Consider the following 23,060-nt stretch of genomic DNA (forward strand, 5'->3'; position numbering starts at 1 on the left):
ACCAGTAACCTTTGAAGGGTTAAACCTGAAATTACCACACAGAGCTTAGATTGGGTTTAGAATAGAGTGTGGCAAATGAACAGAGTGGGTGGGTAGTAGTAAATAGTTGGAAAGATGTTGTGGAGAGGCAGTTCCAGGGTTCTCTTCGTTCACTCCACCTATCTGGTGGCATTTGATCTCACTGCTCATATTTTGCCTGTTATTTTTCTTTCCTTACTTCCTTTATAATTGATCATCAGAGAACCAAAATGAGAAAAATTTAAGAAACAATAAACTTGAACAAATAAAATGATGTGCTGGCATGTTTTGGAAATAAAGCGGAGTTATCAAAGTACATATCAGCATCCATCTTCATATCATACCAAGTTGTTTCTGATGGATGAAATAAAGCTGAATCTTTAAATGGCAACAGAGTGCTGGTGCTGACTAGAATTCGGACTCGCAAGACTAGTTATGTAGCTGGACACAATTCCGAATAGAAATGATGAGTTATATTTCAAAGTGTTGCCACATTTAAACAGTTTGTAGAGGCTTGGTGTTGCTCCCATTAAATGTTGATAGGCCTGTTTGTGTTAATTATTCTCAGAATTTAAGAATCAACATATAAATAAGTGTAAAAACAATGACTGCAGATGCTGGAAACCAGATTCTGGATCAATGGTGCTGGAAGAGCACAGCAGTTCAGGCAGCATCCGAGCAGCTTCAGCAAAATCTCTGAAGCTGCTCGGATGCTGCCTGAACTGCTGTGCTCTTCCAGCACCATTGATCCAGAATATAAATAAGTGTTGCAACTTTTGGCGTTTTTTATGCATCATCACTCCAGCATGTGGTCACCTCCTGGATGTCCCAAAATACCTATGGAAATTAATCCATTTGGGTCTAAATCTTTATACTTCAGGTAACTGATAGAGGATGCCAGAGCCTCAAGCTATCAAACCTCCTGGAGAGTGACAAAGTGACATGGTGACACAGTGGTTAGCACTGCTTCTGTGTGGGCTTCTGCTGGATACTCCAGTTTCTTCCCACAGTCCATAGATATGCAGATTAGGTGAATTGGTTATGCTAAGTTGCCCCAGGTTGATAAATGGCAAATTTATATCAGTTCCCCGACATGCAACGAACTACAATCAATAAGAGTAGGCAACAACACCCCCTTCACGATAATCCTCAAAACCAGTGTTCCATAAGATTGCATACTCGGCCCCTTACTATACTCCTAAACACACGAGTGTTTGGCCAAATGCAACACCAACTCCATTTACAAGTTTGCTGATGACACCCCGGAAATGGAGAGGTTTGAGTTATAAAAATAGGCTGGGACTTTTTTCAACTGAAACATAAGAGGTTGAGGGGTGACCTTATAGAGGGCTATAAAATCTTGAGGGGCATGGATAAGGTGATAGCAAAGGTCTTTTCTCTAAAGGTGGGGGAGTTCAAACTAGAGAGCATATTTTTATGAGGGGCAATCTTTTTTACACTGAGAGTGATTAGTGTGTGGAATGAACAGCCACAGGAAGTGGTTGATGCAGGCACAGTTACAACGTTTAAAAGACATTTTAAAAAGTACATGAATAAGAAAGGTTTGGAGGGGTATGGGCCAACACTGACAGGTGACACTAGCTTAGTTTGTAACATGACCGACGTGGACTAGTTGTACCAAAAGGTCTGTTTCTACGCTGTATGATGCTATGACTCTATGACTATGATCACTGTTGTAGGTCAGATCTCAAACAATGATCTGATGGAGTACAGAAAGGAGATAGAGTGCTTAGTGCCATAGGGTAAAAACAACAATCTCTGCATTAACGTCAGCAAAATGAAGGAGTTGGTCATGGACTTCAGGAAGCAGAGTGGAGGGCACACCCCTGTCTGCATTAATGGTGCTGGGGTGGAGATGGTCAACAGCATCATGTTCCTGAGAGTGACCATCATCAACAATCTGTCCTGGTCCACCCACATTGACACGATGGCCATGAAAGCGCAACAACGCCTCTACTTCCTCAAGAGGCTAAGGAAATTCAGCCTGTTCAGAAAGACTCTTGCCAATTTCTATAGATGCACTACAGAAAGCTTCCTATCTGGATGCATCATAATGTGGTTTGGCAACTGCTTTTCCCAAGACCACAGGAAAGTACAGAGAGTCATGAAAACAGTCCAGTCTATCGGGTAAACCACCCTCCTATCCACTGAGTTCACCTTCACTTCCCACTGAAGCGGGAAAGCAACCAACATAATCACCCTCCCACCCCAGTTATACTTTTTCCCACCTTCTTTGGTCAAGCAGAAGATATAAAAGTTGAATCCACATACAAAAGATTCAAGACCAGCTTCTTCCCTATTATCAGACTCTTGAATGGACCTTTTAACTATTAATGTTGAACTCTCTGTGCACCTTCTCAGCAACTGTAACACTGTATCCTGCCCTGTGTTCTGTTATCCTGATGCACTTGTATAGTACGACCTGCCCGTAAAAGCACTTTAGACAACACTTCTTCACTTACCTCTGCACACGTGACAGTAATAAATCAAATCAAATTAACGGAGTCTAATTTGAATATGATCATGAAATGAAGCACTCCATGTCATCATTGCTTGTAACAAGCTAAGCTCTGAAAGTGATCACATCACAATTGTACCAGATCAATCAAGACTTTGAAAAAAATGTGGCACCTCTTCATGCCCTTGAATTGCTAACACAGAGCTTGTAAAAATTCATTTCCCAGCCTTGGCTGACATAGAATATTCTACTCCTCAGCGTACACACCATTTCAAGGTGCCTACAAATCTCTCATACTCCCTCGACAACAGCTCCCAGCTCAGCAATGCACTGCCACATAGCTGATTTATGTTTTCAATTATACCAAGTTTTTAATACATACTTTTCAGCTGCCCAAGGAGTAAATTCCACAGTACAATACAATGCAGCAACAAACTACAATTTATAAAAAGATGCTCTGATTAACAATTCATGAATCAGATGAGCAACTTACTGTTGTGTACTTAGCTGGCCATTACAGATGGGAAGTGAAGGAATCAGAGCCGCATGAAATGGAGTCACAATGGATCAAAAAATATTGGGAAGGTGATGGCCTAGTGGTGTTATTGCTGGACTGTTCACCTGAAGACCCAGGTAATGTTCTGGGGACCTGGGCTCAAATTCTGTCATGCTACATGGTGAAATTTGAATTCAATTTTTTAAAAAAACTTTGAATTAAGAGTTTAAATGAAGCCATTTTGGAAAGACCCATCTGCTTTACTAATGTCCTTTAAATTGCCATCCTTATCTGGTCGGGCCTACACATAACAGCAAAGGAATTGGCTAGTAAATGCTAGCCTGGCCAGTGATGCCCTCATCCCCATTAAATAAAAGAACAAGATCCAAAGATACTTCAAATAATTTAAAAAAACATGAAAATTGCGATTCCATGCATTTTCCATTTAGAACCTGACAGGATTCTGGTCTGAATGCAGCTCAGATCCTCTGCTGTTTGCATTATTGAAGAAAAGCAAAGCACATCAGATATTTCAGCTTTCATTCTCTCGGACAATGACCAAGTCAAATTTCTACTGAAAAATTGTTACTGCTACTTCAGTGACTCCAATGCCTAGTAAATGGCAAGCCCTAAAAAAAAGTAGCGGTACATTTAGTTTTAAGTTTTATTGTCATGCGTACTCAAGCATGGGGTACATGAGTACAGTGAAAAGTGTACAATGTTGCCACACACGGCACCATCTTAGATACAACGTACCTTGGTTAAAACCTTAGTTATAGAACTAGAAGAAATAAATCAAGTTAAAAAGTCCATGGGTTGTACTGGGTCTTTTAAGTTTGGACAAAGTTAATGGACAAAACCAACGTAATCTACAAAATTCCATGCAAGGATTGCCACAAACACTACGTAGGACAAACAGGAAGAAAGTTAGCCACCAGGATACACGAACACCAGCTAGCTACAAAAAGACACGACCCTCTCTCCCTCGTAGCCCTACACACGGATGAAAAAAACCACCATTTCGACTGGGACAACACATCTATCCTGGGACAGGCTAAGCAAAGACATGCTAAAGAATTCCCAGAGGCCTGGCACTCCAACCACAACGCCATAAACAAACACATAGATCTAGATACCATCTATCAATCCCTCAGAAAACGAACAGGAAATGACATCACCACAAACCCCAGGAACCCCATCCAGGACAAACATATAAATAGAAAGCAGGAGATAACAGCTTCGCTTCACTTGGAGGTTGCCACTGATTATGTTACCTAGCCAGGTAATGAAACGTCTGGATATCAAACCTACACCTCAGCGAGCAAACCTACACCCTAAACCTCAACCTGAGCTACAAACCTTCACAAACCTTGCATTTACAAGGATGTTGCCTGGTCTGGAAGGAAGATCTTATGAGGAAAGGCTGAGAGACTTGGGTCTGTTCTCATTGGAAAGAAGAAGGCTAGGAGGGGATTTGATAGAGACATGCAAGATGATCAGAGGATTAGACAGGGTAGACAGTGAAAGTCTTTTCTAGGATGATGATGTCAGCTTGTACGAGGGGGCATAACTGCAAATTGAGGGGTGATAAATTTAAGACAGATGTCAGAGGCAGGTTCTTTACTCAGAGAGTGGTAAGGGTGTGGAATGCCCTACCTGCCAATGTAGTTAACTCAGACACATTAGAGAGATTTAAACAATCCTTGGATAAGCACATAGATGATGATGGGATAGTGCAGGGGGGATCGAGCTGAGAATAGTTCACAAGTTGGCGCAACATCGAGGGCCGAAGGGCCTGTTCTGCGCTGTATTGTTCTATGCTCTATGACTTGTGGCAGACTGTCAAAGACCCACCCCCAGCCACTGCCGACTCTGCCACTGCCTCCACAACCAAGCTCCCTCCAGAACATAAAGTAGAGAAAGAAAAACTACCTAAAGAAATGAAAGAAAGAAAGAAGAGGCCAGAGTGGACAAGTCTACTTTTTCAGGGGAAATGTGCAGGAGTCAATGCTGACGTTTCGAACACAGAATTATGATTCAAAGGGAGAAGATACTGCCAGACCCAGTGGATATTGTTATCCGATTAGTGCAATACATCCCAAGCCTTTTTCTTGTGCGATGCCATTTTCACATCTCAGATTTAGTCTGCTGCTGGGTGAAAATTAGCAGGACTCCAAGAGTTGTTGAGTGGGAGGGGAGGGGGCTTCAATTATTGAAGAGATAGATGGAGGACTTCAGGTACTGCAGCAAAGGTGTGAAAAGAGATTAACATGTCCCCACTTGCCTCAGCCTCCTCCCACCTCCTTCACATGACAATTGTTGTAAAAGCGTGCAGAATGAATATTCCCAAAGACTCTCACACGGCAAGAACTGAGCCTCAATGAGCAGTTGATCAGGCACTGTCCGACAATAGAAAATATGCAAACATTTTGTGGGGACCACACAGCTGTTAGGGCTCAGCTAAGCTTCATGTCAGCCCTTGCTGCTTCAGAGATAAGTCCAAAATCTTGCCTTACAACCCACAGTTTGGGAAGTCCAGGATTAATGGCTGTCGCCAAACCATTGCAAAAAGACAACTGGAATAGAATATCATAACCTTCAATGATCCGCAACCTTAACTTTACCTACCCCCTTAAATGCATACCCTTAAATATCAAAATAATTAATTGATCCCTTCCTTGAGAAGGAGTGATACTGTGGCTCAGTCGTTAATACTGTTGCCCCACAGCACCAGAGACTCAGGTTTGATTCCACCCTTGGCTGATGTCTGTATAGAGTTTGCAAGTTCTCCCAGTGTCTGGTGGGTTTCCTCTGGGAGCTCTGGTTTCCTCCCACAGTTCAAAAATGTGCAGGTTAAGGTGGATTGGCCATACTGAAATTGTCCATAGTGTTTGGGGATGTGTCAGCTAGTTGGATTAGCCATGGAAAGCGTGGCGTTACGGGATATGGTACGGGATTGGGTCTTGGTGGGATGCTCTTTGAAGGGTTAGTGCAGACTTGATGGGCTGAATGTCCTCTTTCTGCACTGGGTTCTACAATTCTATGAGTGAATATGAATAGAGCATCCACATCTCTCGGGAATAGAGAATCGCAAAGATTCACAATACGTTTAAGTGAAGAAAGAGCTCATCTCAGTCATAAATTACAGTCCCCTAATCCTGAGATTGTAACCTACACACTGTGGATTCCTCAGCCTCTATCCAATCACTATCAACCTCTTAAGAATTTAATGTTTCAATATAATCACATTTCATTCTCCCCAATCTCCAAGAATATATTCATAGTCTACTCAATCTCTCATCACAGAACAATCTCATCTCAAGAACTAGTCTAAGGAACCTTTGTTGTATTTCCTCAAGATCAAGTTATGTCCTTTCTTATTGCAAGGGAAGAACCACACATAATACTCCAGATGGAGTCTTTCCAGAACAAACATCATCTGGGATTATAACAATACTATTTGCTTTCTGACTTGTGGTAGCTGTATACTAACTTTTTTCACTTATGTTTTTATTCATTTTGGGATGCGGCCATCACTTGCTAGCCAGCATTTATTGCCAGTCCCTAGTTGCCCTTGAGAAGGTGATGAAGAGCTATCCTCGAGAACCACTGCAGTCCATGTGCTGTCAGCAGACCCACAATGCTGTCAGCAGAGAATCCTAATATTTTGACCCAACACCACTGAAGGAATTGTGGTATTTTTCCCAAGTCAGGATGGGATCTTACTAGAGATGGTGCTCCCTTGCATCTTCTGTCCATGCACTTCTAGACGAAAGTAGTCATGTGGTTTGGAAGTTGCTGTCCAAGAATCTTTCATGAATTTCTGCAATGCACCCTGTAGGTGGTACACTGTCCTGTAACTGAGCATCGGTAGTGGAGGGAGTAAATGTTTGTGGATGTGGTGCCAATCAAGGGGGATCTTTGTCCTTAATGTTATGAAACTTCTTGAGTGTTCTTGGAGCTGGACTCATTCAAGCAATTAAGGAGTGTTCTATCACACTCCTGACCTGTACCTGGTGGACAGGCACTGGGGAGACAGGCAAGTTACCTGCTGCAGTACTCCTAGTCAGAAGTCACATGACACTAGGTTATTGTCCAACAAGTTTATTTAAAATCGCAAGCTTTCGGAGCACTGCTCCTTCATTAGGTGAAGTACAAAGGACATGGCGTGGTTTCTCTGCTCCAGGGAATTACTGGACAAAGGGTACTCTATCAATTATATCCTATGTCTGTCTTCTGAGGCGGTTGTTCTGATTTTTCACTGTGGCCTGTCAAATGAATTGAGTGTCATATCCCATTCTCATGAGGGCACCTTTCAGTATTAGTAAGTATCGGTTGTGTCCCTCTTTGTCTGAGCAGATCCTGTGTATACGCAGGGCTTGTTCATAGGGTTTGGCTTCCTTAACCTGTTTAGGGTGGAAACTAGAGAAGTGAAGCATCATGAGGTTATCCAAGAGCTTGTGGTAGATTGAGGTACTGAGGTGTCTTTCTGGATGGAGATGTGTGTCCAAGAATGAGACTGACTCTGAAGAGTATTCCATGCTAAGTCTGATGGTGGGATGAAACTTGTTGATAGCCTCACTTCATCACTTCAGTGATACTTTGCTGTGAATTCAAAAGGAAGAAGATGCCATCGATACATCTGGTATACAGTGTTAGTTGGAGGTCCTGTGGGGTGAGGAGGTCTTACTTAAACTTGTGCATGAAAATGTTACTGTATTGGGGTGCATGGTGCTTTGTGCGTATGGATGAAGAACTGGTTGTCAAAAATGAAGATGTTGTGATCAAGGATGAAGCGGATGAGTTGTAGGATGGGATCTGAAAATTGGCAGTCGGTGTTGAGTACTGAGACTGTTGCAGTGATGCTGGTATAGAGTGCCGAAAAATCTATTGTGATGAGGAATGTTGCTGGTTCAACTAGTCCATGGGTGCTGAGTTTGTGTAAGAAGTCTATAGTATTGCGACATAAACTGGGCATTCCTTGTACAATGGGTTTCAAGATACCCTCAAATGCAGCCAAAGAGGTTCTCACACAACCGGAACTCTATCAACAAACACATCGAGTTAGACCCCATCTACCATCCCCTGAAAAAAGGAACAGAAAGTAACTTCACCACAGGAAATGACATCACCAACCCAAAGAAACCCAAACATATAAATAGAAGGCAAGAATTTTCAGCATTGCTTTGCATGAGGTCCACTGAAGATGTTACCTAGTAAGGTAATGAAACATCTGGAAATGAACCTTTCAGCTCAGCGAGCAAACTTACATCCAAAACCTCAACCTGAGCTACAAATCATCTCAAACATCAGAGGTTCCTGTTGCCTGACATGATGGGACATCCGAGTCTGTTGGCATTGTGTATCTTCAGAAGGCAAGGGAAGTCTGCTATGCGAGACATACACAGGATAAGAGGGCATAGGATAGTCTGAAGGTCTAGATTGAAGGTCTTGATCAGTCTGTTGAGTTGATAGCGGTGTTCTTTGGTCAGATCGGCAGGTAACATTGTCTGTAGTGTTTCTGGTTGTTTAGTTGTCGGTACGCTTCTGTTCTGTATTCTGTATGATGATGGTTTTCCCTTTGCTGATTTGATGATGTGGTGGTTGATCTGGAGAGCCTGGATGACATTGTGCTTGGGTTCTGCACTAATTTTGTGAGTGCAGCTGATTAATTGAACGTTAACACATCTTCTGATGGCTTGAGCCTAGAACAGCAGCCCCCTGAAGGGTAAAACTCAACGAGGTCAGGTCAGGTCAGGTCAGGTCCACGCCCCCCCCTACGACCCACCCTCCCATCCTGGCACTTTCCCCTGCCACCGCAGGAACTGTAAAACCTGTGCCCACACCTCCTCCCTCACCTCCATCCAAGGCCCTAAAGGAGCCTTCCACATCCATCAAAGTTTTACCTGCACATCCACGAATATCATTTATTGTATCCGTTGCTCCCGATGCGGTCTCCTCTACATTGGGGAGACTGGGGCCTCCTAGCAGAGCGCTTTAGGGAACATCTCCGAGACACCCGCACCAATCAACCAAACCGCCCCGTGGCTCAACATTTCAACTCCCCCTCCCACTCTGCCGAGGATATGGGGGTGCTGGGCCTCCTCCACCGCCGCTCCCTCACCACCAGACGCATGGAAGAAGAACGCCTCATCTTCCGCCTCGGAACACTTCAACCCCAGGGCATCAATGTGGATTTCAACAGTTTCCTCATTTCCCCTTCCCCCACCTCATCCTCGCTTCTAACCTCCAGCAACTCGATCCCCTGACCTGTCCGGACTTGTCCGACCTGCCCAGCTCCTTTTCCACCTATCCACTCCACCCTCTCCTCCCTGACCTATCACCTTCATCTCCTTCCCCACTGACCTATTGTACTCTATGCTACTCTATTCCCACCCCCACCCTCCTCTAGCTTATCTCTCCACGCTTCAGGCTCTCTGCCTTTATTCCTGATGAAGGGCTTTTGCCCGAAAAGTCGATTTTGCCTGTCCTCGGATGCTGCCTGAATTGCTGTGCTCTTCCAGCACCACTGATCCAGAGCCCCCTGAAGGGGTCCAATTCGACTGTTTCTTCTTTGGTCACTGCACTCTGGATCTCTCTGTCAGCTGCTCTGGTTCACTAGTTGTCTCATTGGGCTCACTGCTGACATCTTGGGATTTGTGAAAGAATTCCCACAGCCTCATTCACCTGATGAATTCCTCTGTGTCTGCCACAAGACCAATGGGATCCATTTTGGTATTTGTGAGAAAGCGAAGTGAACTTTTATTTTGTCTGGTTGAAGGGTGTGGTCAGACAGGTTGATGATGTGGTACTGGGGATGCTTGGTTGCTGCTTGTGGTGATGCCCAGGTTCTCAGGTTTCCCATTCTTGGTGTGCATATAGGTGGCATAGTTCCACTGCCTTGTCTGCTAGGCAGTGTCTTGCAGCTGGTCCTGAGTGCAAGCTGAGAAAATGACCTCTATCTTAGTTTCAAAGTTGCGGCATTCATCTGAAAAAGGAGCAGCACTCCGAAAGCTTGTGGTTTATATAAACCTGTTGGTCTATAACATGGTGTCATGTGACTTCTGACTTTGTCCACCACAGTCCAACACTGGCACCTCCATATCATGCAGCATTCCTAACCTTTTGTAGTCACTATATTTTTATATAGTGAGTCCAGTTGCGTTTTAATCAATGATAATCCTTAGGATGTTAATAACTGGGAGGTGGGGATGGGTTCAGTGATGATGATACCATTGAATGTGAAGGGTGATGATTAAATTGTCTCTTATTGGAGATGGCCATTACCTGGCATTTGTGTGGCACAAGTGTTAAATGGCCTGGATATGGTCCAGGTCTTGCTGCATTTGGACTTAGTGCAATGTTCAACACCATTTGTGTCTCCTCAGAAACTGAAGCAGACTATCAGCAGCAAACATCCCCACTTCTGACCTTCTAACGGAGGGCAGGTAATTGATGAAGCAGCTGAAGATGGTTGGGCCTCAGACTCTACCCAGAGGAACTCCTTCAAAGATGTTCTGAAGCTGAGATGACTGACCAAAACAACTACAACCATCCATGTGCCAGGTATGACATCAACCCGCAGAGAGTTTGCTGGAAAAGCTCAGCAGGTCTGCAGCATCTGCGGAAAGAAATCAGAGTTAATGTTTCATGGCGAGTGACCCTTCCTCAGAACTGTTACATTAACTCTGATTTCTCTCTACAGATGTTGCCAGATTTGCTGAGCTTCTCCAGCAATTTCTGTTTTTGTTTCTGATTGACAGCATCCGCGGTTCTTTTGGTTTATGTTTAGCAGAGGGTTTGCCCCCGATTCCAATGATTCCTGCTTTGCTGAGGCTTCTTGATGTCACACTCAAGGACCTTGATGTCAAGGGTTCTCACTCTCATCTCCCCTGTAGAATTCAGGTGTTTTGTCCATGTTTGAACCAAAGCTGTAATGAGGTCAGGAGCTGAGTGTCCCTGGCAAAATCCAAACTGGGCATCACTGAGCAGTTATTACTGAGTAGGTGATCCTTGATAGCACTGTTGATGGCACTTTCCATCACTTTACTGATGACCAAGAGTAGACAGATGGAGTGGTAACTGACTGGATTGGATTTGTCCTGAATTTTGTGTATAAGACATAATAAACATTGTCAGACAGAAGCCAGTATTATGGCTATACGGAACAGTTGGGCCATGCGTGTAGCAAGTCCTGGAGCAGGTCTTCAGTACTATTGCTAGAATGTTGTCAGGGTCCACAGCCTTTGCGGTATCCAGTGTCTTCAATCATTTCTTGATATCATGTGAAATAAATCAAAGTGGCTGAGGACTGGCATCTGTGACACTGGGAACCTTTGGCGGAGGCAGAGATGTGCAAAGACATCCTGGTCCCTCTGAACACAGCATTTCCTAGTCACTCCCATTTTTCTGCTCAAAATGAAAAACTTACACTTTGCCATATTGTACACCATCTGTTAGGTTTCTGCCCAGTTACCCGATATCGACATTGATTTCCAATAGCCCTTTGCTTCTGTTCTACAATTGCTTTATAGATTCTCAATGTTGCTTCTGGGCCCCAAATGTCTGTTTGAACTCCTTCCAAAAGTGGTGTAGTCCAGAATCACATCAAGAAAAAAATCCTCTTTCAAAAAGATCCAACTTGTATTCCACTTACCCACAGAGTCACAAAGTATCTGGATTACTTAAACTAATTAACTTGTAGCTTCAGCACAAAAACTGACTTGTAAAGTACACAGACAGCAAGATCTCACTTGCTAACCCCTGGCTTTTGAACCTCTCTCTAATCTGGAACCGAAATGAATGATTTAAATTTCAAATGAAAGGGAAATCATTCTCAGGCTTGCTTGTCTTCCGTTCCCAGCTGCAGTTGGGTCCACCTGCAGTTTGAAGGCTTTCACCCTTCCAACCCTGACCTTCAAAGAACACATGGAAGGACAATAGATGTATACGTACCCCGTTCAGCCCAGCAACTTCTGAACTTAAGTTACCTTATCGAAAAAAATTGATCCCTAAACTAAAATTACATTTATAATGCACAAGTCATCAAATTACATTTTCATAACAAATCCCTACACACTTCACTTCGGCTCTGATGAAGAGTCATCTAGAATCAAAACTTTAGCTTGGTCTCTCTATGAATGCTGTCTGACCCACTGTAATCTCCTGCATTTGTTGTTTTCACCACCCTAAAATAATTTTCTTACAATACAATTAATTTTATTAATGGTTTAAAAGTTAAGCTATCCTAAACAGAGCAGCCTTGAAAATCCCAAGAAGCAACAATGCTTGTTTGTGCTGTCACCCATTTTCAGTGTCACAGCTAAGAAGATCTACCCCATATAAGAAATTTGAGAACAGGGTATTTGCCACACTATCTGTCCTGACAATATCCCTCAGATCTTTCTCTTAAAAAAAAATGGACTACCAATTATAAAAAAATATTTTCTGTAAAGCTAAAAACAGGATTTAATGGGAATACTTCTTTACAACTACAACTGGATAAATGCAGGGACACAACATTTAAAAGTCTCTACAAACCCAAGATATTTTCAATTTGTGTGGGTTTAAAATAAACTGAAGGTAGTGTCCCATCTTACTCTCACTGCAGTCCAACAATAATGCACTCATATTCTGTATGTTATTGTGAAATTAAGTTTGAAATCCAATGTTACTTAACTTCTAGTTTCTACACAAGGTTTAGAATGGATGGACAGAAGTTCCTGAATTACCGAAATAAAACACACCCTCTATCTGCACAGATCCATTGCCAGAGAAGGAAAGGGAGTGAATGAAGTTGGAAGGAAGGGAAACAAAAGGAAGACAAAAAAAATAGAAAATAAAAATGAAGATAGTACACCCTTCTCACTCCACTGTGATACTCACTAATAGCATTTTACAACACACAATATAAATTCCAGCTTGGTTCAACATATAAACTAGGATAAAAAGTTGACCACTCAACCCATTGAGCCTGTTCTGACATTCAGTAGGTTCATGACTGATTTGGTTGCTGATCATACTTCCAACTTTCGGATAGCTTTTTGTCAAGAATACGTCTTGTGATTGTAACTTGGTCAAGAAGTTCTGGGCTCAAGTCCCACCTATCCTGGAGATAACACGTCTGAACAGGTTGACTAAAGTAATGATACCTACCACTGTCTTAAAAATATTCAGCACCCCATCCACAAAGATCCAGTCCTTCCAGCACTAATGCACATGTACAAAAAGCACTGCAGAAATTCATCACAGCACCGCCCAAACCTATGATCACTTCCATCTAGAAGCACAAGGGGAGGAGGTAAATGAGAACACCACCTGCATGTTACCTACCAAGCCACTCACCTTCCTAACTTGGAAATATGTTACCATTCCAACGTGTCACTGGTCAAAATCATGCAACTCCCTCACTAACAGCATTGTGGGTCTACCTACAGCATGCAGACTGCAATGGTTAAAATAGTTAGCTCACCACCACTTCTCTGGAGCAACTAGGTATAGGCAAAAATCTGGGCCCAGCCAGTGAAGCCCATAAACCCCAAATAAGAAAAAAAATCCAGCATCCACTTACAAAACATAATTCCAAATTAAAACATTGGCTGCTAGTTTTGAGGCTGGTCAATAAATGATGCTCAGCTTGTCCAATTATTATGCAGCTGCAAAGAGCAAAGCAAATAGAAATGTTTGGAAAACAAGATAAGTCATTATTAAACGATACAATATTTTCATTAAACCATTTGATGTACTGCATTCAGCGTTGGAGAATGAGAGTTTATCAAAGAAGGCCTAACGAAATTACAGAACAGAACAATACGATTCCTAGTTTCGAGTTGAGTTATTTGGAAACACTGGAGTAACTTGGGACTTTTCAGCTAACCCATACAAAGCTATTGGGAGAGATGACAGGAGATCAAGGCAGAACAAACAAGACGGCAGATTGCTAATGTTGATCTTGCTTTGAGCACCTCCTGTACAGTCTTAACCTTGTATGCCTCACTCTGACTAAGCTTGCTACGATCTGTATATCCTTGTTTGCTATGACCTGCTTGTACTGTTTGCAAAACAAAGCTTTTCACTGTGCTTAGATACATGTGACAACAATAAATCAAATCAAATCTTAAGGTCAAAAAGAAAAAATCAACTCTTTAACTCAAATTAAAGTACAATAGAATAAGCAGCACAATTTGGAACCAGATCAAATAAAACAGTGATGTGAAACGCCCTGACAGAACAAAGAGTCATAGAGTCACACAGTCATAGCGATGTACAGCACAGAAGCAGACCCTTCAGTCCAACTCGTCCATGCTCACCAGATATCTTAACCTAACTTGGTCCTATTTGCCAGCTCTTGGCCCATATTCCTCTAAACCCTTCCTATTCATATACCCATCCAGATGCATTTTAAATGCTGTAATTGTACCAGCATCCACCACATCCTCTGGCAACTCATTCCACACATGCACCACCCTTGTGGGAAAACGTTGCCCCTGAGGTCCCTTTTAAACCTTTCCCCTCTCACCCTAAACTTATGCCCTCTAGTTCTGGACTCCCCCACCCCAGGGAAAAGTCCTTGTTTATTTACCCTTTCAATGCCTCTCATGATTTTATAAACCTCTATAAGTTTACCCCTCAGCCTCTGACGCTCCAAGGAAAACAGTTCCAGCCTATTCAGCCTCTCCCTATAGCTCAAACCCTCCAACCCTGGCAACACCTTTGTAGAATCTTATGAATCCTTTCAAGTTTCACAACAAACATCTGATAGGCAGGAGACCAGAATTGCATGCAATATTCCAAAAGTCCTGTACAGCTATAACATGACCTCCCAACTCCTCTACTCAATGCTCTGACCAATAAAGGAAAGCATACCAAACACCTTCTTCAATATCCATAAGACCATAAGACCATAAGACATAGGAGTGGAAGTAAGGCCATTCGGCCCATCGAGTCCACTCCGCCATTCAATCATGGCTGATGCGCATTTCAGCTCCACTTACCAGCGTTCTCCCCGTAGCCCTTAATTCCTCTAGACAACAAGAATCTATCAATCTCGGCCTTGAAGACGTTTAGCGTCCCGGCTTCCACTGCATTCCGTGGCAATGAATTCCACAGGCCCACCACTCTCTGGCTGAAGAAATGTCTCCGCATTTCTGTTCTGAAATGACCCCCTCTAATCCTATCTACCTGCAACTCTACTTACAAGGAACGATGAACCTACACTGATTAACACTTGAAAACAGATCTATGGGTCTGTCATGAAGGCTGAAAAAAAAGTCAGCTGATAGGATTGAGATGTGTAGCTTCTTTTTTAAAAATGATTTAGCAAGGCGAGTTGAACAGCTTACCACATTCCTATCTACTTAGTCTTCCAAACTTCCTGTATGAATTGTTTCCTTAATTTGAAAGCAAGAAGGATTTTGCAACAGAGGTTCCAAGTCACAAGGTTTTAAAGGAAGAAATGAAATTATAGGAGACAACTTCAAGAAATTGACTTTTAACTTTGAAAAAACTTTGTCAAATGCTTGATCCCACTGTGATTAATTATGTATGACCTTTTGACAAAGTGCCATATAATTAGCTGCAAAGGAACTCTGTTTCTTACAAAGGACAGCATTGGCTCATCTAAGATAGTAGGTCTTTTATTAATTCTGTTTTGGTCAGGGTGTGGGTGTGAAGGTGGCACCGTGACATTCCTAGACTATTCTCTAATGAACACTGATTGGAGACGTGTAAATATTTTCTAATCAACCTGTTCAAAGATGTTGTTACACACCTCGGAGGATGGGATTTGAACTCTGGCCTCCTGGCTCAGAGACAGGGATACTACTATTGCATCATAGGAATCCTCAGGGTGAATCATAGAGACCTACAGCACAGAAACACTTCTGGTCCAACCCGTCCCTGTCAGACAGATATCCTAAATTAATCTAGACCTATTTGCCAGCACTTGGCACATATCCCTCTAAACCCTTCCTATTCATATTCCCATCGAGATGCCTTTTAATTGTTGGAATTGTACTCGCCTCCACCACTTTTTCTGGCAGCTCATTCCATAAATGCACCACCCTCTGTGTGGAAACATTGCCCCTTAGGTCCATTTTAAATCTTTCCCCTCTCACCTTTAACTTATGCCGTCTAGTTTTAGACTCCCCTACCCTGGGAAATAGACTTTGACGATTCACCTATACATGCCCCCTATGATTTTATAAACCTTTATACGGTCACCCCTCAGCCTCCGATGCTCCAGGGAAAATAGCCCTAGCCTACTCAGCCTCTCCGGAAAGAAATTGAGGACTGCACATGCTGGAGATCAGAGTCAAAAAATGTGGTGCGGGTAAAGCACAGCCGGTCAGGCAGCATCCGAGGAACAGGAGATTCGATGTTTTGAACATGAGCTCTTCAAACATCGACTTGCCTGCTCCTTGGATGCTGCCTGACTGGCTGTGTTTTTCCAGCACCACACTTAATGACTATTCAGCCTCTCCCTGTAGCTCAAATCTTCCAACCCTGGCACATGCTTGTAAATCTTTTCTGAATCCTATCATGTGGGAACTATTTGGGAATCAACATAAATCAGTTGTGTGCCGGAACACTCAGGGATCACCTGCAGGAACAAAAAGATGATCAATTTACCACAGGTGTTAGACATGTGGATTAGAGGGTATGGGAAGGAGGAACAAATAGATGGAAATGAATGTCTAGCTGATGCTAAACAGAAATGTTGATACTTGTTTATAATAATAATTTGAGTAAAATCACTGCAAAAGATTAGCAAGCTTTGAATGTAACCAGAGTTGTGCTGTGTATTTTGTGACTTTTTTGTGTATCTTTATGATTGAGATCAACCTTGTCCACTATTCCAGGCTGAAGTTGTGAAATTTGACACGAGTAGGCCCATTTAATGAAGTTTTCATTAAAAAAAACTTATTTTAAAAAACCTGAATATTGTTTTTAAACTGTTCAAGACTGTTTCTTTAAGTCATTGTCAGAAGTTGTAAATTAAGTTACAAGCAGTGGACAGAACACATTAAAATATTTTGTGATAAACCAATTTTCAGCTATAGAATTGAGAATACAACCTTTCATTACAATCTTTCATTTGTAAAGTAGACAAAGTAACAACTTCCACCATAAAATGAAACAAATACAAATGCTGCAGGTTCGAAACAAAAACAGAACTTGCTGGTGAAACTCAGCAGGTCTGGCAGCATCTGTGGGAAGAATGCAGAATTAATGGTTCGAGTCCAGTGGCTTTCCCTCAGAACATGCTGAGTTTCACCAGCAATTTCTGTTTTTGTTACAACTTCTATTCTGCAGCTTCGAGGATTTTATGCTTGTGATTATGCAAAGTATTCTTTGTAGAAACTTGACCTGCAATTGCATCAGTGTCATTTCAACTGTATTTTATACAGAGAGAGGCAATTCCACTCCAGGGGTGGTTTGCAAAGCAAACACATGAAAAACTGATAAGCCGTTACAAACCAGCTAAGGCAGGTCTATGATAACAGTTCAAGATATATTCTTATTACCTGGAAACTTTGGATCTAAAATGGAGAGAACCATTATCTTTCGGCTTGATTTGTATTTTGACATTGTGTACGTTAAGACATATACTCAAAAAATGAAAGTATGAGCAGGAGTTGCCTGTAAATGTGTTTAAATTCATTTAAAGTTATGCTTTTAAAAACCCCTCAAGGTGAATTGTTCAGTGTTTTAGAAAAAGAAATATTACGGTAAAATAAATTGAGTCTATTGTCTAGCATTGAGGTGTCCTATAGCAGAGGGAAATGGAAACAGAAACCAGTTATTTCTCAAAGATAGAACCATCCAGAAGGACAAGGAGTGTGCTGGTTTATTTCATATAAAAGCAGGTCATTCAGGGAGAAGAGTAGCAGGAGAAATGCAGGCCCAGATGCTTACAATATCAGTAAGGGAAAAGCTCCAGAGACAAACAGTGTGGAAGATGCATTTAAGGATGCATGTTAAGAAGTAGGTGAACTGTGTTGTCAATTTAAGGATCTTGTGAATATATATTAATTAAAGAACACCACATCAAGTGAATTCAGACATTATCCAGAAAGAATCCAAGTACAGCCACACTACAGAATGGGAAACTTTAAAGTGAAAATAAGATGACCCTTCATAGAGGTTTGAGTACCTTAAGAATGTTGCTGAAAGCAAGGTCAAATCTTTATTTCTGATATGCGTAATAAGATGGTTTCACATAGTTTTATAAAATGGATAATAGTTTGTGACTTTTCACTTGTAAGTAATAAACTTTGATACTCTTTTGTAAAAATACTTTTGGAGCCTCTTTAGAAGGATAAGGTGGGGGGGGGGGGGGGAGGATCTGATTGAAACTCACAGAATACTGAAAACCCTGGATAAAATGGACGTGGAGAAGATGTTTCCACTAGTAGAGGAGACCAGGACCTGAAGGCACAGCCTCAAAGTGAAGGGATGGCCCTTTCAAACTGAGATGAGGAGCAATTTCTTCAGACAGAGGGTAGTTAATCTATGGAATTCATTGCCACAGAGGGCTGTGAAGACCAAATCACTGTGTATGTAAGACAGAGCTGTATAGGTTAGTAAATGGATCAAGGGTTATAAGGAGAAGGCGGGAAGTTAGAGATTGAGAAACATATCAGCCATGATTGAATGCCAGAGCAGACTCAATGGGCTGAGTGGCCTTATTCTGCTCCTATCTCTTATACATTCAGTGCCTGACTACTGCAGTGACCAAACTTCAAAAATAAACCTTATGGGTTATCAAGCCAGATTTCATTCTGGAATCCAACTTATCCAGTATTACCATCAGTTGGGATCAGAACCGTTCTCTCATTCTGACTAGCATGACAGTAATTTGAGATTATATCTTGATGCGTGTACAAAAAAAAACTTAACATCCCCTCAGCACATAATCTCACTTTACTTTGGTGTGAATGCAGACAACAGAAAATATAAATATAGAAAATATAAAGTCACGGAAGCAAGATACTTCTTAAAATCATGAGAGATTTTCAGACATATTTTTGTCCCATGTTTTCATTCGAGGTTCTGAAACTGGGTGCCAGGGCTCCAGCTGTGGCTGTGAACTGACATTTTGCAGTCAGGAGCTTAGAGACAGCAATGGCTGCCTTGGAATTTTGACCAAGCTACACAGCTGCTCTTCTATTGGAACAGGTACCTGCTTTTACAGCTCCCTTCTGTCTCCAAACTGATCCTCCCCATCTCATTCGCTACTCTGCCCATCTTCCCTCCACTCTGTGTACCATCCCAACCCATCAGTCTCTGCCCCATCCCATCTCCACTCTTGAGATCTACCCCATATCACATCTCTGCCTTCTACAATACCGCACTTAACTCCCCTCTCTGCCCACCCCAGCTCTCTGGAGGGGTTGAAACAACTTTCAAGCTTCACCACACTGTCACAATGAGAAAAAGTTTGAAAAGCACCAGTTGAAATACTGGTAGGCTTTCCCAATCAACATTTTGAGAGTTGAAAATACAATTTTCACAGCATACTTGTTCAATGTTATATACTTAAAATGGCAGGTCAGTCGATACAGTTTCTAAAGGTTACTCTGGTAAAATTGCTCATCATAAATTTCAGTTGTTTCTTATGGTGAAAAAACACAGAACCAGAAACCATGTACAAGAACTCTGGGAAAAAACCCCACCAAAAATCCTGTCAGTACTGTTCTACAGTCTGATTTAAAAGATGTCATGCTCTGAAAGCTGCTGTTGGCAAATAACACTAAATGCAGAAATGATCTAGATAAAAAAAAGTGAAGAAATTAAACATATATGTGGCTCAGTCAAGAAGGTTCCTTCTTCACTTATTTTCTCCTGGTACCCTACCTACTTGCAGAAAGCATCTGAAGACTTTTAATATCTTACACATTCAAAACTCTCACAGATCAATCTTAAAAGTTTACTTGCAAATTAGTTTACTATTTTGCACATAATAGCAAGATTACTATGTCTAGTTTTAGTGACTTTACTTCCTACAAATCAAGTGACCAGAGGTTTAAATCCAACTTCAGGAAGAGGCTACAAAAGGCCTTGGTGGGGCAAGGCTGTGTGCATTGGTGTCAGTCCCTAACCGAGATGAATGGGAGATTCTGAGGCAGGAAGAACTGCTAGCTAGAAAACCACCCAGTAAAATCTGAAAGAATATGATCATATGAAGGTGACCCCACATAACAGGGAGAAAATACAGAGAAAGGAAGGGTTATTGTTAAGAAGAAAACTTTTGGTCAATAACCATTGCATCTATGTATCAGCTATACACTTTCAAAATAAAATTTAACTTAAAATATAATTGCATATGAAATTCAATAGTTGGCTTATGGCATAACTGCTTTAAACATCTCCTGCATCTATAAGGATCAAGTCAGGCACGTGGTCAAACATTTACATCCTGTGACAACACTCGTGAAACTAAATATCACCCAAAAGACAGCTATTCACTTGACCTACCAATGACTATTGAATCTAATACTCACCCCTACACCACTTGTCCAATGTGGCTGCAAATATATATTTGTCACAGGATGTAATGTGGTGACTCAACAAGGTTATTCCAGCAGTGCCCTCCCCTGTGACTACTTATCATCAAGAACAGCAGCAGGAATGCTGAAGGTGATAGTGTCCCTGTAAGAGACACTTTTCAGATGTCGATATTGCTACTTCCTCATCTCTGTATGTAACTATTTTGGGAGCATCAGAGACTTCAGTAGTGAAGTGGATGAAATGGATCACTGCCACCTTCTATTTCTATCTTACTTTAGGTGTTGCTTTGTCACATCACCAGCATTCCAAGAATAAATTTTTAAAAAGTGAAATTGAATGATTTACATAAAAAACCCAATCATGACTTAGATATCAGAAAATGTAAATGTGTGGCCTATCTGCTTTTAGATAACAAAGAGGAGGAATATGGTGCAGAACACAAAACTTCCCATTCATTAAACAGTGATGGCACTTACAATAGTAGTGTTTCCCAAGTATTACACAAGAGTATATCTTAGATTTGGGCTACCATCTGGGATCCATAAACTTCTAATTCATAGACATTAGTGGTGAGTGATGGGTGTCTGCTGGTGGCATAGGTCCACAGATTTTTGATAATATTGTTTAGAGTAGAGGACAGCAGAATGCCAATCCAGGGTCACCGAACTCAGGAAATAAGCACTACCAGTTTTGAGAGCATCAGTGCCCAGTTTGTAGAGATTTGCATTCCCCCACCACCCCCCAAACTGCTAATGACCTCATCTGCATGTTTTATTTTTGTCTGATCAAGAATCTATACAAATTTTCTCAGTTTTTGAGTTCAGTTCCCCTAAACAAACAAAGCTGTTTCAGCCCACCCTACTAGAGGTGCAATGTTAAAATGGGCAGAAGATACACTTGATTCAGTAGACTGAGAAGACATGACAAAAAAAAGTCGATAACACAACCATTTTTTAAACTTTAAAAGACATAACTTTAATTGATGCATATAAAGAGGCTCGGACATTCCCATTCCTAGGTATACCACTTATCTTCAAACAGAAAGTCCTCACCATTTTAACAGTTAAGAAGAGGGGATTCAAAAGTGGGAATAGACTGAAATAAATGGGTAGCTGAAACATCCCCTTCAGTCCTTCAATGATTTTCGACTGCATTAAAGGGTCGCTATCCCCTTTAAAATATTAAGCAAACCTGGTTGTATTTACAAACAAACATTGGCAGCAAGGTCACATCAAAGTACGTGGATAATGAAAATGGGACACAACATCGACGAACCCCATCACAAAAGATTTGCCAAGCATTGTCAATGAAGGTTAAAGAAAGATCGCAGCACCAGATATACAATTCTGCCCAAAGCTAACTACCTGGGCTGGTCGAACACGTTTACAACCCAGAGTTTAACAACATTACCAAAAATTTTCGAAGAGCTGACTTGCTCTTTTGAAAGAAAAAAAATACTTCCATCTTTAGCTTGTTATGCTCCAAACACAGAGCAACATTAAAGCTCCTGCTGACATCTCTCCGAAAGCATGCAGCAAACGTGCCATTAAATCTGAATGAGAGGGGAGCACAGATACACAGAGAGCCAGCTCCAGTCAGCTGGCACATCAGCTGGAGTTGTCTTCCTGCTTTCTGCAAAAGGAAGTCAATTAATCCAGTATTTCAAAAATAAAAAAAAATACACATAAGCAACCTCACCTTGCACTGCCATTATATCAGCGGCTCTTTAATCCCAGCAGTATCCATTTAGTGTCCCTACAGTTATGGTCCAAAGCTAAAGAACTCTCCCACATTCAGGATTCTCCACAGCTTCTGTCGCTCCGCTCCGATCTGCACTGGGCAGCACGGCGCATGTGCCTCTGGAACCTGGGATTTGTAGTCTCCCTCCAGCACTTCCCTGTCACTGGCTGAAGCGGAAGGGAGCAGCAGTGAGCGCATCGCACTCCACACAATGCGAACAGCGAGACCAGCAATGCAAAAGCCCCGCGGAGTGGCAAAGTCCTCCCACGGCAATGCTCTAACGCTGATTAGGATCTTATGGAGATGAACTCTAATTCCCAATGTGCTTTGAAATGTAGCAGGTTGCTGAGGCTAAAGGGTGGCACAGCAAGGCTGTAATGTCATTGAGAATTCAAGCAATCGTGTAGTCATCTTAAACATTTTCTATTGCCAGCAATGACGTGACCGATTTATAGAGAGCGGCAGATAAAAGAGCATTTATTAAAAAATTTAAAGTGAATCGAATCATTTTGAAGCAAAAAAAACACGAACTCCTTGATCAGGGTCGAATTCTTCACAATCATCCCTTACTTACTAAATTTTAATTTTATTTAATTCTGAATTTATTTTAGACTAAATTTCTTGGCATTTGAAGTGCTTGCATTTTTAACCACGGAGATGGAAATGAGTCTCGTAAATTACGTAATTTATTTCATGGTAATGTCATTTGAAAGCCATGTGATTTAAACACAAATTCCTTCCTTGTATGTAAAGTTTTCACTGACATTCTGTTGAAAACTGTATTCTCTTGAACTTTAATTAGCACAACCCCATACG

The 23,060-nt window shown here is 41.7% G+C and overlaps 1 protein-coding gene across 2 annotated transcripts in view; it reads right to left on the bottom strand.

The window, feature by feature from the left end:
• samd12 (sterile alpha motif domain containing 12) overlaps positions 1-22,344 on the bottom strand; it is a 129,586-nt gene extending 107,242 nt beyond the window's left edge. Inside the window, exon 1 of one of the 2 annotated variants that reach the window (XM_043688987.2) lies at positions 22,203-22,344. In XM_043688987.2, coding sequence (XP_043544922.1) covers positions 22,203-22,215 — 13 coding nt within the window. In that variant the 5' untranslated portion in view covers positions 22,216-22,344. The remainder of the gene's footprint in view (positions 1-22,202) is intronic. The other variant, XM_043688986.2, reaches the window with a different exon arrangement.
• Between the last annotated feature and the right edge of the window lie 716 nt (positions 22,345-23,060).

The sequence above is a fragment of the Chiloscyllium plagiosum genome, unplaced genomic scaffold (assembly GCF_037043375.1).
Source record: "Chiloscyllium plagiosum isolate Xiang-an unplaced genomic scaffold, Cpla_swu_hap1 HiC_scaffold_4, whole genome shotgun sequence".
In the NCBI taxonomy this organism is placed as follows: Eukaryota; Metazoa; Chordata; class Chondrichthyes; order Orectolobiformes; family Hemiscylliidae; genus Chiloscyllium; species Chiloscyllium plagiosum.